Genomic DNA, 15,023 nt, shown 5'->3' with positions numbered 1-15,023 from the left:
TGAATTACTAAGCTACCAGGGAAATATTCTGATAACAAACAAAAGAAAGAAGAATTAGACAGTTATGATTAATTATTCGCTTCGTTATAACACAAAAATAAATCTTGTGTATTATACGGAATGTGTGATAATAAAAACAGGTTAAATGAAACAGAAGTTTACTATTTTACATTTTATTAAGATTTTTATAATAAGAAATTAATAAAAATCTATCAATTAACATTACATTCTATTAATATTATTAAATTTTTAAAAAAACGATAGTTCATGATCAAATAAAATATATCATTGAAATATTTTATAAAAACAAATTATATATTCCGAATTGTATTTTCTGCATATTAATCATTTTTTACAGATAGACAATGTTCATTATTCAGTATCGTAGATTTTGGTATGACTGAGATAATATATGAACACAAGTATAAATGTGATTAATAAAAATATGTAAAGTCATAAAAGAAAAAAAAACATTAAAAAATTACTCGGTTTTACAGACTTTTTAATATTGCAAAGCAACACCAATTTTCAATTTTGTTTTATTTGAAGCTCGTGCTAGCCGAGTGAAACGACGTCTATGAGTACATCGATTTTTAAACTCTGATTATAAATCCTAACATGACACACGTTTTTCCTTAAGATTTAGGTGTACAAAATATTGTACGAGAAAATAAAAGATCGAAATTATATAACGTATAGTTTTTAAACAGATATCTACAAAAAGTAAAGGTTTTTGAAAAGAGTGTCAAAGACGGATAATGAGGACAGATACAATGAAGAAATAGCAATGAATTCATCGTCGTTATATTTATTTATTTGCTTTATTGTTATATGTCATATAATAGTTTTATATCATATATCGCAGTTATCATAAATCAAATTTGAAAATAGGCTTTAAATTATAACAATATATCCCCTTAGAGAATAATTGAAGCGCTCCCTGGAATATAGGTCAAAAAGCCCTCATATGGATTTCCATGAGCTTCATATTATCATCATTATCATCATCGTCGTTATCCTTCAGCTTCATCATCTTAATTCATCTCAGTGAAACTTACGCTCGCGTGGGGACCGTTTCAATTATAGTATATCGTCTCTATGCATTGAACACTTGCCGAAATCCCCACCAAGAAAGATTTTCAAATGTTCAATCGAAATGAACATTTTATGTATCCGAGTGTGTATGTATGTGTGCGTGTGTGTGTATTTGTTTATTTGTGTATTGTATATCTATATACTATATCATTACTAAGTCCAGCCGAGATAGCAGGGGGTGACGTTTTTTTTTCTCTCTCTTTTACTCTTCTTTCTTTCTGTTTCTATGTTTTTTCTTTTTTTTCTTTCTTTCCTATAGTTACGTTTTGCGTGTAATAATAACCATAATATAATAATAAACATTATTACACCACCACAGCAATAATAATATTATAATAGCATTGTCGCACTAGAGACGCACGGCTATATCCTCATGCGTTGGCGGCCCACTACCACTTTTACAATGAACTGTATTCATTGATCTGAATAGGATTCGGTATATTATATTAATACATTGCATATTCGAGATTTTCACGACACATCTTTCTTTTCTCTCTCTCTCTCTCTCTTGACACATTACATAAATTCGATATTTTTTTTATTTTTTATTTTTTTTACCGAACCTGGTCTATGCATGTGGTGTACGATACGTGTAGGATTCTTGTGTTTCGAGTGTGTGTGAGCTCGATATAAATTTGTTACGATCATGACAATTTATCCGAATAGATCTGCTTGAAACAGAGCGTGCGATTCAATATTACGGCGATTGTTCGACAAAGAACTGTCTATATAAACAGATGTAAAAATTCAAGAGTAAATAATGAAAGTCTCGATTTAAACGGTTAATTAATTAATAAAACGATGTCGCTCATCGTCTTTGTTTTGTTTGAATTCTGCGATCGATTTGCTGACACAGTATCAACGTACGCCCGTTGATGGGAAGAGATTTGTAAAGTCGTTTATCTACGCGTAACAACAGTCGTTAGATACGATTAAACGTAGTTAATGATCGAATCTATAGCGCAAAGGAACGCTTCTTTGTTTCTTTTCCCCTAATTACAACATATCAGTTCTGGGACACAGTTTAGAAGCAAAGGTCAGACTCAGCGGAGTGACGGTGATGAATTCAAGCGTAAGTGCAAAAGGTGGAAGAAGAGTAACACGTACCCAGGTTCGACGAGCCAATATGATTCCCAAGATATTCTTTACATATCTTTGTTTTTCAACCTGAATCTGTCTCTCGATTTGCAGCATGGAAGTAATCGGAATCACCCGTTTTGCGAAGCAATTATTTACACGATTGTATCATCAGCCCGTAAGATTACAGCGTTTCTTTACAGCGCTCTAAATAGTAACACGTAATTTTCATCACCTATCGTAATCGACATGGTGCTAGGAGCACAGCTGTGCTCCTCAACGCAAGACATTCGTAATTTTAAATTAATCTTGTAATCTGAGGCGAGAGAGCTTTATCTCGGATAATTCGTATTCATTTCCGGCGTAATTTTTAAAATATGCGCTACTATAAATAGACCAAAGTAGTAATACAAAACGTAAATTTCACACATGGATCATCGTGTCGAATATATCTCGAGGTGCTCTCCAAATATCGTAAAATTCAGATTATTCCCAACAATAGTTAGTAGAAGAGAAAAATCATCATTATTCGATTGTTGGTGAGTGGCTTGTCCCTGCTAATCGATATTCGATAGCGAGACATGCAACCGTCCGGCGTGCGGCTAGGAAGATAACACAGAAACGAAGCAATTACGCCATTATAATTACGACGTTATTCTCTCATGTTGTTTTCCTTAACCGACATCGGCACCAACTGTCTCTCGTACTCTTTTCCTCTTTATACTCTGCAATCAACTCGGGAGATATATTTGTGATAGTAATACGTTGAATAATTAAGGATTCGTCGTCTTATCCTCTAGTGTGACAAGTAATATTAAGAATCTGGGTTTGAATGAATATAATAAGATCATAATATAATTTATGTGCCTACAAATAATTGATCCAGTCCAGACTATTGCTATTAACTATCTTTTCATTTCTCTCATCGTTAGATTCCAAAGTATCTGAAAACACGTTAGATATAGTGGTCGAAGGCGTATCAGCACAATCGGTTCTTGTCCTCTAATGGGTCCACTTAGTCCACCCCTGCAAGTAGACAAAGTTAATATAATCATAATTTTCTGCAATAACATTATTATATTGTTTTCCAGTTTTGTAAAAAAAAAAAAATGTTTCAAGTCCTTAAAAAGATCTTACCGGATGTTGTTTGACCGGATGTTGTTTGTCTTGCACGGCATCGGGCATTCCCCACGCAGGATCTATTTTAGCCTGCTCGTTCGGCGGCATTTCTGTCAGATCACCATACTGTCCCGGCATTAACGTCAATGTCGGCATCAGTGATAACGGCGTATTTCCGTTAGCCGGGAAAGGCTGTTGTGTATTAACGTGGCCCTAAACACGATTAAATTAATTATTACATGCGTGTACAAATAGATAACACAGCAAAAATCCTGCGAATCTTAATCTTGAAGATTTTCTCCGATTTTCTCATATAATATAAAAACTTGAAAACAGAAAACTGTTTTGATCTGTAAGGATGTATCACGCATATTTTCAAAATATATAATGAAAAAATTATTTTAAAAAATTCGATTGTTCTATGCTGTACTTAAAAGTATAAAATATAAAGTATTATACATTCCTAAAGTATTATACATTCCTAAAGTATTAAACCATTTTTTATGTGTAGCAATTGTACCAAGTAAAATAATAAATTACTTGATAAAAATAATAATTACAAAATTAACTATGTAGTCACGCGAAAAAATTGACGGTTACCTGAAAGGAGGATTCCATTATTTGGTGAAGCTCGGGATCGACGGTGGATATACGTTGGCTGTAAGTGGGATTTGATCGAAACATCTGATGCCTGTCGATACTAGGGGCTAGATTGCAATTCGGCCAGCTTGGTAGCTGCTGCTTCTCGTTGACCATCCAACCACCGATAGAATCGGCATCCCCACCCGGGCCCATACCGCCTGTTGCCGAATAGTTCTTCCATGCTCTCTCGGTACCGATCGGTCGTGGTACCTTGCGGTCTTCAATCTTCAACTGACTCATCTCCTGAGCGACTTGTGCCGGCGACGAGGGAGATATGGCCGGCGAGCCACCGTTCTCCAGACTCGTGATCAGATCTATGCCACCACCAGGTTGGCCGCCAATGTTGGCCAACTGATTGGAGAAGCTCATTTGGCCGATCATGGGATCCTGGTGCGGCGGATAGCTGGTGTGCGGCGTGGCAAATGGCCAACGGGTCGTTTGTGCCGTCGTCGAGATGCCGGCGTTTGCTGCCGGTGTTGCCCGCGCAGGCGTCTGATACTTTCCCAATGGATAGTTACCAAGCATCGCTAAATTGTTGGACTGTATCGCGGACGGCGGTGGCGCAGGCACAGTCGCGGCAAACATGTTGGCCGGGTGCAGCGCCGCTGAGCCAGCAGCAGCAGCAGCAGCAGCAGCTGCTGCTGCTGCTGCAGCAGCAGCATTGAACATCGTCACCTGCGGCTTACTGTTCAAATGAAGCGAACTGGAGAAGTCGGGGGCGCGCGGATTCAATCGTGACATACTAACAGTAGTATTGATCACAGAGGCGGACGGTGCGATGGTCTGAGCGAAACTTTGCATATGAGGATGAAACGGTAGCAAAGAATGACCGGTGCCACTCTGGCTCTCATTCGGCATCATCTTCAGCAAGCTAGTGTTGACATTGGAATGCTCGTAACTACCGCCGCTGCTGTTCGCTGCCTTGAACAAATTGACGTCCAGTGCCGGCTGCGACGTGGACGATATCACGTGCGCCGCCGGCTGGTGCGTCGTTGCGTTTCGCGTTGTCAAATCACCCTGAAAAACCGTTGGTCTATTGAACTGCGCCGTCATGCTCGTTCCCATGTCAATACTCTGTTGAGGTATTACTGGTCTAGTCACCGCTAGACTACCGGGCGGTTTGTTTGGTAAAGGATGCTCGCTGTAGCTTGTCGAAGACTGAAACTGCGCGGGCTGCATAGGATTACTGTGCACCGAACATGATACCACGTTGCCAATCACGTTGGTCGACGCGTTACTTGTGTTACCCGGCTTGCTGGAAACGGGTGAACACATGGCTGTACCGCGATATCCAGGAGCTTTGGAAGCGTCGACCTGTGCTCGAAAAAATTTTTAACGTGTTATATTTTATTATATATTTTTTCTTATATGAAATATTGCAGAAAATTATAACGAGAGACAAACAAGAACAAAAATAATCTCTTAGAAAAGTAATCTTTTATTGATACAAGGAATTGTAATTAATCTACTTTAAGGCTCTTGAGTAGTCGGCCGATAAGTCGATATTAATAGTGACGAGGTAGTATCGAGAAAAAAAATTATAACTAACAGATTTTTACGTGTTTTCTCGATTATGACGTTAAGATTTCAATATGGTCGCGGCGATTACTCAAGATACCTTTTAACTTTGAAAGTATAATAAAATTATTTTCGAAATTTTTTTTAAGCTTATACAACGCTTTGACTTTTGTAAACTTATTGTACATCAAACTGTTTTTACTAAAAAATTTATAATTTTCAAAGGTAAAAGACCTGTCGTAATTTTCCTATTTTATTTCGTAATTTTCCTATAATTTATGTTTTGAACTTTCATTTCTTAATTATAACCTCACAATCAAATATAACACTTGAAACATAAAATCATACAAATTTTTTGAAAAATTTACTATAACTTTTATTAAAATTATAGTAAAATTAATAATAACTTTTAGTAAAATTATAGTAAAATTTTCTCCATGTAAATTTTAATTAGCCAGTAAGGCTAAGAAATGAATAGACACGTGTAGCTAAATTTTATATTATGAATTTTACATTGTGCCTCCTTGACATATAAACTGAAGTAAATATAAGTTCTATAAATATAAAACAATCACAACGTACCTGTGGTGGGGAACTGTCGAACTTGGCCGCAGACGGTCCCGAGTTCGTATTCGACGATACACCTCCGCCCGCAACAGTCGCGAAGTTCATGCCCTTTTGAGTCTCGTTTTCTCTTCCACCCCACATCGACTGTTGCGTGACCTTGGTAAAAGTATCGGTATTGAACAGAGAGTACTCAAGAGGGGTGTTGCTAGGTTGCTGCTGTTGTTGCTGTTGTTGTTGCTGCTGCTGCTGTGGCTGATGCTCTTGAGTCACCACTGGCGTCGTACTGCAAATGCTTTGTTGCGATTGCTGTTGCGGCATCGATTGTTGTTGCTGCTGTACCGTTCCTGATAGCGGCTGCGACAATGTCTGCGTTTGCAGCGATACAACTGGCGGCGAGGGTGTCACTCGAACGGAATTGGCTGATGTCGAAACAATCGTATTTTCCGGACAGTTTGTCATCACGGCGTTCGTGGCCGACGACGACGACGAAATCGCAATCGTTCCGGCAGCATAGCCACTCGACTTGCCGGGATAGTGAGATGCTATTGCCGATGAGGCGGTTAAGGTGGGCAGTGATCGGCAGTGCTTTGGCGATGTACTGACTATGGATTGTTGCTGTTGCTGGCCGGCTGGATGAGCGGTCGCCGCCGCAGATGTGGCCGACATGATGGTCACGGTCGCGGCTTGTGCCATGGGCTTCTGCTTATTCAACGGTGCGGTGTGAGCGGACTGCATGACGGTGGTGGAGCTGTGAGTCGAGGCAGTGATTTCGGATAGCTTCGCCGCAAACGTCTGCGTCGTACTGGTCGTGACGATCTTAGTACCTGCTCTACCAGCGGTCATAATCGCACTCGTATACGACATCGTCGTCTTGGTATTCGTCGAAGACGCCATTTGAGCGGCAGCCACGGCCTGCGCACGTTTCTCCGCTAGATTCCACAGATTTAAGTTTAATATTAATACGTGATATTAAAACGATACAATTATAATACGCGTAAAAAATTGAATTGAAAAGTCGTAATATACGGATAATGGTATTAACAAAAGAAATATCAAATAAAATTCGTTTTATTATATTCAATGTTACTACAGAAACACAAAAAATATTCCCTTTCAGATTACTTTAAAAAAGTCTCTTATCAAACATATATATACACTATTACGTTTTGCGTTACCTGCGGCCACAAGTCTAGGGGCTGTTGCACGTGGCAAAGAAGTAGGGAAGGCACCAGCAAGTTTCATGCTGGATGATGAACGAATAGGAACCAACGAATTAGTAGATGCACCTAAAGGATATCCTGATTTAACTTGATTACTGGCACTAGTACAGGATGCCAGACTAGGTGGCTTATTAACAGATCCAATTTTCGTTTTACTTGCCTGAAAGAATATATCAGTTTATTAAATCATTCTCTATATATAATATAAAACTTGTCACAATCTTATTTCTAGCACACTCACAGCAACAGTGGAGACAGACTTGTCCCACGAGGAGGTTGTTGCAATACTGAGCTTTGATTTTGGAAGCATTTGCAATATATCCACATCTGGATCCTTAATAAGTGCCTGAATCAATCCATGAGCTTGCTTTATAGCTTCAGATGATCCCCTACAAACGGTAGAATGACAATTTACTAACTACTTCCTTATTTATCATATTCCTCAAATCTATGTTTTTGAAATTAGTTTAATATCTTAAAAATTAATTGACATCTAATTTCACAAGATTAGCTGATATATTCCTTTATAGCTTCCTAATTGAATTGTAATGCCTTAAATACTTCTATTTTTTATAACAAGTTGGAAAATATAATCAAAAAATGAAAACTTTTATTTAATTAACATAATAAAATATTACTGATTGTAATATTGTATTGTTAATTTATTTTAATAATTTTAGTTTGAACGACAAAAGCATATTTTTTCATATAAAAATTCTTGATATTTTTTCTTTTAGATGCCTAGGAACAAGAAAATCATCAAACGACAACTATCGCATCAAATCTTACTTATTTTATAACTTTTTTATATGATTTGGTTGGCTATTAAAATGTCCAAAATTATAATACGTTAAAAATATAACAAAAAACTTTTAAGATTGCAAATTTATTCCTTTAAAAAAAAAAAATGTAAAGAAACCTTATTTTCCTATTTAAAAATATTTTTACCTAATTTCTACACAGGTAAAATTAAAAAAAAAACATCTATTCGTATATAAAAAATAAGATGTCAATATTTTGATATTAAGACTTTATTTTTTGTCTCTAAAAAACAAAAAAAATTGAAAAAAAAACATTATTTTTTATTAATATTAGTGTGAACAGTTATTAATATTAATGTGACCGTAATATACACATTTTATGTAAAAATATTGTTACGACTGAGCATTAATAGATGTGTTTTTTCGTTCTCGTTGTGCTGCGTGTTTCTTGTAGAATAAGAGTTATTAAAGTTCGTGTTTATAAGAGTTCTGCGCTTCCTTTCATGCGCGAACTTCGCGAGTGAGAATGTATACCGGATGTAAAAATATAAATGTCATCAAAAGATACAATTATTGTTTTTAAGTTTTAAAAAAAATTAAATAAAAAAATCATTTTTTACATAAAAAAAAATACATAGAAAAATATGGATTACAATAATAAAGGGTCCTTAATTTTCCAGAAAAATAAAACTGAAGAAAAAAAAACCTGGTTCTTTTTTCTTCGAAAAATACGACTGTGATAATAACAAGACTTTTATTGATGAATTAATTATTTACTTATTAGAATTCTTAAAATAAAAAAATCTTAAAATCATAAACATAGAGAATAATAAAGATGACATTGTATTGGAAAAAAAGTGAAAATGCAGCAAGAAAAACCAGAAAAATACACAAGTACAATCAAAGGCTTTGTATAAACAATAATTATAAATAACGAAGAGATATTTGACCAGAACACAAAATTTTTTTTTAAACATTTTCAAGGCTAAGAACATTAGATATAAAATCTGTTACTCACTTTATTGTAATTATCCTTTCCACTTGACATTTACTTTGCTTTTCTACCTCAATATGTGCGTTCGTTGCTACACGAATAGCATTTATGTTACTGCCACCTCTACCGATCACTCGGCTGATAGCATGTGTTGGAACTACTACCTTCTTAGAACGAAACGGTGAATTCATAAATTTCCCCGAATCATCCGATTGTCCCCTACAAATCACAATTATGTTGTATAATTTGTAAGGATAATGGCTTGGTTAATAAATCAAAGAGAATAAAAAAAAATTTAAGGAAAAAATATCTCTAGCAACATATATCTTACTTTCGTACAACTTCCTTCCATCCTTCTTCACGTTTTCCACTCTGCTTGGGGCTAGTGTTACTCGCCTTCGTCGATGTATTTAGAGTATCATCGTATTGATTATTATAAGACTTTTTTCCTTTGCCAGGAACATAAGTCTCGTTACCAGTAGCTTCAAAATCTTCTCTATCAGCAGGATGTCTGGAGGACTCAAAAACTAATTGTCCTTTCAGCTTTCGATCGGAACTGATGGTGGTGGATGTTCTAGTAGTTGTGACCGAAGTTGTAGACACTGATACTGCACTGGTAACATTAGTCATGATTCGCCTGCAAAAATTATTAGTTTTTTTTTGTAATATAATATTATATTATATTGTAAAATAATATTAAGAAATAATTCATATTTTCATATTTAAATACATAATGTAATTACATATTTTAATACTATAGCAATTGTTCCATACACAAAAATTGTTTTATACATTTTAAAGCAAAAGACAATTTGCCTTTAATAAAATATTGAATTATGTACAAAATGAGACGAGAATGACAATTTCTTTAAGCTTGGTTCCATATTTCCTTCAAATATATTAATCTTGAAATACTGAGTAAATTTTCACCCAAGTGTTAACTCAAGCTTATAATAATTTTTGTTATTAAAATTTTGATTAAAACTTCAAATAACATTTTAACATAAACATTTAGTAAAAGGTTTATGTTAAAATGTTAGTTTAGTTATTCTAACCTTGCAATCTGTAAAGTAGAAAAGAAGTACAGTAGAGTCTCCTTAACTTTGACTCTATGGGGCGATAAGAGTGGAATGCCAAAGTTATAGAATACCCTCACCACAGCATGAGTTTACCAATTATCGTGTACTTGCGCGAGCAAAGTACACGGTGGCAGACTCATGCTGTGATGAGAGTATTCTGTAAAAGAAAAAAGTACGATATTAGTGTTTGTGAAAAGCACATGTGAAGAAATGCAAAGATTATAAAGGGCCAAAAATTAAAAAGATTATACTGGAATATTTTTAATCTTGTAGATGAATTTCGTTGAGAGTAATAATGTAAAAACGTTATAAATAGCAACCCAGAGTTGAAATTTAAATTTAAGAAGATCAGAAGTGGCACTGTATTGTAGTGATACCTGTATTTTTAATATTTACCCAGTATTTAATATATCTTCTCTATATGTTAAATGTATGTTTTTAATATCAAATTTTATTCTTTCTTATACTTTTTCTTTTAATTTCAAATCTTTAGCTACCAAAAATAGAAATAAAAGGCAGAAAAAGGAGAAAATGCGTCTACTTACTTGTCTGAAGTGTTATTTTGAGATTTAGTCGATGTCACAGTGTTCTGAGATAAATTGGTGTTTTGCGAAAGAAGGGTCTTGGACGAACGCTGTGGGGACGTATCCTTATCGTTGTTACTAGGGCTATTATTTTTCTTTTTCTTCTTTTCCTTTTTTTTCTCTCTCGCTTTCACATCATTGCTACTACAACTGCCCTGGCTATTTGCATCTATTCCACTGTCACCCTCTTCTCTGTCGGGATCCTCCGGACTTCTATTTACGGGAGACGGCACGCTCTCCATTCTCTCGTCGCCGCCCTCGTGATCGCTATCGTCCGCCCGATCACATTCCTCGTCCGATTTCTTCCCGTTTTCTTCCTTATCTTCGAAAGGTGTCTCATTCTTCTTGTACTCCTCGTGAAGCTTACGTTTCTCTTCCTTCTTCTCAAGCTTCTTCTTCTTCTTTCTTTCTCGTCTTCGCGCGGCAGCCGCTTTCTTCGATTCTTCTCTCGTCTTCTCCATATCGAGCTCTTCCAACAGTATTGTAGCATTCTTATTCGCTTTAGCGGCCTGCGTCTCTTTGGCAGCTCTTATCACTTTTACACATTCCTGACATTTTTCCAAAAGATCTTTATCGCTAACAGTCGCTATGAACCTCGTCATCTCCTGATCGCTAGGAAACTGCGTCACATGATTTACCATCCATTTCACCACTTTAATATGACCCTTTCGGAATGCAGCCATTAAGCAAGAGACCTAATTGTTATAAAATAAATTTTACACATTTCAAAAAGTAACAAAAAGAAATAATTACATAAATCTCAAAAAAATTACTCTATGTACCTTACGGTTATCCTGCGAGTCAATATCTGCACCCGCATGATACAGTAAATCTACCACATTAAGGTGTCCGCCATTTGCAGCTAACCATAATGGACTGTTCCCTTTTTTATTTTTTACTTCAACTTGAGTTCCCCTAAAGAAAAAAAAAAGAGATAAAATATTTGTTACTAAACTATTATTTAATTACGTAAAACATAACGTAGCGTAATAAATTACTTGGATAATAAGAGTTCTACGAAACGGCAGTGTCCTTTATCGGCGGCAATAGTGAGGGCAGTATCACGTGACGACGGGACTGGCGTCGCGTTAACGTCCGCACCTTTGGCAAGTAGCACACGTCCAACTTCTACATATCCCCCGCTGGCGGCTTCCATCAATGGTGTTAAACCCGTCTTTACATGCGCAAAAGTTATTAATTTGCGTTAAAAAAAAATCACATATATAGCTTGACCTTTAATAAATTACCTTGGCTCGATGTTCAACATTTGCTTTACGGTCGAGAAGAAGGCTAACGACCTCGTGTCTTCCTTGAAAACATGCGAGTGTCAATGCAGTATTACGATTCGTCTCGATTTGCGCGTTAATATCACTGCCCATGTCCAAAAGTAACTTAACTGCCGCTGTACATTAAAATGTCACACCATTTTTTAGTATTTCAGTCAAGATAAATTGTTTATTATATACAGGTATCCCTCTACTTACGATGGGATTACATTCCGCGACTTTGGTCGTAAGCAGTAAAAAAACTAATCGTTTTTTAATAATAAAATAATTATTTCACATAAATAGATCTCTAGAGGCACAATGGACTGTAGTCTGCGTGCCACAGGCAAATCTTCAGGACCGTGAGGACTGCCCCCTCAGTTTCATTATTATTAAATAAATCTCTAGTTAAAAAATGGCAAAACAAAGTTCTTGATATATTTGCTTATAAAATTAATGTTTGGCTTAAACATAGATTAAACTGCAAGTAATTAAAAACAATACTAATTTCCATTAAAAATATATAATTCTTAACATATTTACGATTATATATAATTAATATTCAATTTGAATCACTAGTTGCAAAGTGCTTAAGAATGTATGTGTCGTATCTCAAAATATTACCAAAAACTTATAAATATTTCAAGTTTTATTATTATAGTACTTAATTGCAAATTTGATGTGGAAATAGTATTACGAATTAAGAGGATGTCTGTAAATGTCGGTAATTCGTGGTATTTTAGCATCCTCTTAAGTCAAATTTTCTTATATACATGAAACCAATGAATATTCGTTCAAAAATTTATTTAGATCTATCTAATCGTTAAAAAATTATTGATTTGAAACTGCAATTTAAATAAGGTAATTTTTGTTGTATATAAGCCAAAGTTTTCGTTTTCTTCTTTGCAGCTAGTCGCAAGATCAAAATTCGGATATTTGCGAAATTTTTTATCGTTGATTAGGAAAAAAAAAATAAACCTAAGAAGCCTTTGGTTTTTAAATTTCGATAACTTCTAGCCAGTATAGTAGAATCAAAACATCCTTAATAACTTTTAGTGAAACTAGTAATTATAATCTTAATTCATTTTTAGTCAATTGTATACCGATAAGTCCGAAAATTTGTAAATAGAGGGATAGCTAATATTAATTGTGATTAAATAATTTCTGATTTTCTTACCCGTATGACCATTCATAGCAGCCAACATTAGGGGAGATATGCCTAATTTCGAACCGGTACGTGAATTAATTTCGGCACCGTGGCCTAGTAGTAACTTTATTATGTTCACATAGCCGCCGGACGCAGCCAGACTTAAGGGAGTATAATCGGAAACGTTGCGGTGTTCTTTGTTTGCGCCACGATTAAGCAAAAGCTCAACTACTTCATATCTGCCTCCGCTGCATGCAAGGGACAGTGGCGTATCCTTAGTACGTTCAGACTGTGCTTCAATATCAGCGCCATGATTGAGGAGAATCTCGACTACTTTCTGATGACCAGCTGTTGCGGCCAAAATAAGTGGTGTAAATCCCTTCTTGTCCCTGTGTTCTATAAGAAAATTGTACGTCAACTTACTGTTTTTAAAAAATTTATTTATATTTTATAATGCACGCGACAAGTATCTCTTATATCACATTAAAATTAGGATCACTGTATCAGTCAACAAGCAAATAAAAATAACTTAATATAGGCTGTTTTTCTTTTATAAGGAACACAAGTGCTGTTCTATCTTTGTTACTTGTTGAATTAAAAAAAAAAAGAGAGAGAGAGAGAGAGAGAGAGAGAGAATAGAATGATGCTTGTATCGACTGTATTTACTAAAATGAAGCAGTTCAAATAAAAAAATATTTTAATTAAATCTGAAAATTAAATCTAAAAAACGTCAATTAATTTGCAATTTATTATTTTAAAGTTTTATTTTATTATTGAACTGTTTAATATTTTTATTAAACAGTCATTAATTTCTTCAGCAACTGGTACAGTAACTCTAAATTAAATATACTGAGTTTGATGTATTAGACTCATCACATTAATATCACGGTGTACATATCTTACAAAACTTTTCCTACCTATATCCGCACCGCGGCTGAGAAGAAGTTCTACAAGATCTTCGTGTCCTCCGGCACAAGCCAAAGTCAGCGCTGTGTCATGATTACTATCAGTTTCTGAATCAACATCCATACATGAAAACGGAGCGGGTGGAACTTGATTAGACGCATATCCTCCGACCGTTGGAACACCTGTTGTATATCGATCAATAATTGAATAGTGAGCACATTTATTTTAAGCGTCATCATACACAGAAAAAATATTTTAGTTTTGAAAATATCTTTATTTTTTTAAATTAGTGAAATGAGATCGTATAGAGTTAAATAGACATAACTTGCTTATAAGAGAAATGTATAAATTAAAAAAAAAAAAAAATTCTCATTCTTCAATAATAATTTTCATAAGTTTAAAATAAAAAATATTGGATAGAAAATAACAATATCAAATAAAAAATTAGAATTTTTTGAATACTATTATCGTGTATCAAAACAATTGCATTGTGCTCTTCAGATGACTATTATAATACTAAAATAAAAATATACTAAACTTTTTGCTAAAACTTAAGATTATAAAATTCTTTAAAAAAAAATTAAATTATATATAAGCAAAACATATTTTTGCTTATATATTAAATAGAATGTATTATATTTGATACTAATGTTTTTTTCTGTTCATCACTGGTGTGATTATAGTGGAATCGCATTATATATTTCTCACCTGTTGCCGGATCCAGCTGATAGTTTTGCGTGGGAAAATTAGGAGTTTGTTGAGTATTGGCAGTTTGTTGTTGCTGGCAAGATTGCTGCTGAGACAGAAGAGGATATCTGGCTTTCTTGCCCTTGCCGGTTGTCGGTGCGGTGTATACTTGTTTTTTGTCGGAGGTAGCAACGTTCGCAATTGTCGTAGTAGCGGGTGCTTGAGTCTGGGTAGCAACTTGAACTTGATTAGTGCTGCAAGTTGTGGATTGCACGTAACTGCTCGATTGATGAGGAGGTATGCTATCTATTATTCCCGTCGCAGCGCTCACAGTTGGTAATGTTTGCGTAGGAAATGCTAGT

The 15,023-nt window shown here is 35.1% G+C and overlaps 1 protein-coding gene across 6 annotated transcripts in view; it reads right to left on the bottom strand.

Moving 5' to 3' along the window:
* Positions 1-802: 802 nt before the first annotated feature.
* Positions 803-15,023, bottom strand: part of LOC105205841 (ankyrin repeat domain-containing protein 17) — a 30,864-nt gene continuing 16,643 nt past the window's right edge. The window contains exons 14-29 of one of the 6 annotated variants that reach the window (XM_039449707.1): positions 14,683-15,018; positions 13,986-14,156; positions 13,099-13,464; positions 11,904-12,058; positions 11,655-11,830; positions 11,439-11,571; positions 10,618-11,351; positions 9,325-9,630; positions 9,018-9,212; positions 7,480-7,627; positions 7,182-7,398; positions 6,034-6,947; positions 4,595-5,247; positions 3,892-4,561; positions 3,325-3,504; positions 803-3,198 (exon numbers count right to left, since the gene is read on the bottom strand). In XM_039449707.1, the coding sequence (XP_039305641.1) occupies positions 3,175-3,198; positions 3,325-3,504; positions 3,892-4,561; positions 4,595-5,247; positions 6,034-6,947; positions 7,182-7,398; positions 7,480-7,627; positions 9,018-9,212; positions 9,325-9,630; positions 10,618-11,351; positions 11,439-11,571; positions 11,655-11,830; positions 11,904-12,058; positions 13,099-13,464; positions 13,986-14,156; positions 14,683-15,018 (5,378 nt within the window). In that variant the 3' untranslated portion in view covers positions 803-3,174. Of the gene's footprint in view, positions 3,199-3,324; positions 3,505-3,891; positions 5,248-6,033; positions 6,948-7,181; positions 7,399-7,479; positions 7,628-9,017; positions 9,213-9,324; positions 9,631-10,617; positions 11,352-11,438; positions 11,572-11,654; positions 11,831-11,903; positions 12,059-13,098; positions 13,465-13,985; positions 14,157-14,682; positions 15,019-15,023 lie in introns of all 6 variants that reach the window. The other 5 variants (XM_039449708.1, XM_039449709.1, XM_039449705.1 and 2 more) reach the window with 5 other exon arrangements.

The sequence above is a fragment of the Solenopsis invicta genome, chromosome 5, assembly GCF_016802725.1.
Source record: "Solenopsis invicta isolate M01_SB chromosome 5, UNIL_Sinv_3.0, whole genome shotgun sequence".
NCBI classification, from domain to species: Eukaryota; Metazoa; Arthropoda; class Insecta; order Hymenoptera; family Formicidae; genus Solenopsis; species Solenopsis invicta.
Note: the sequence above shows the minus strand (reverse complement) of the source record. Positions and strands in the feature narration are given on the sequence as shown.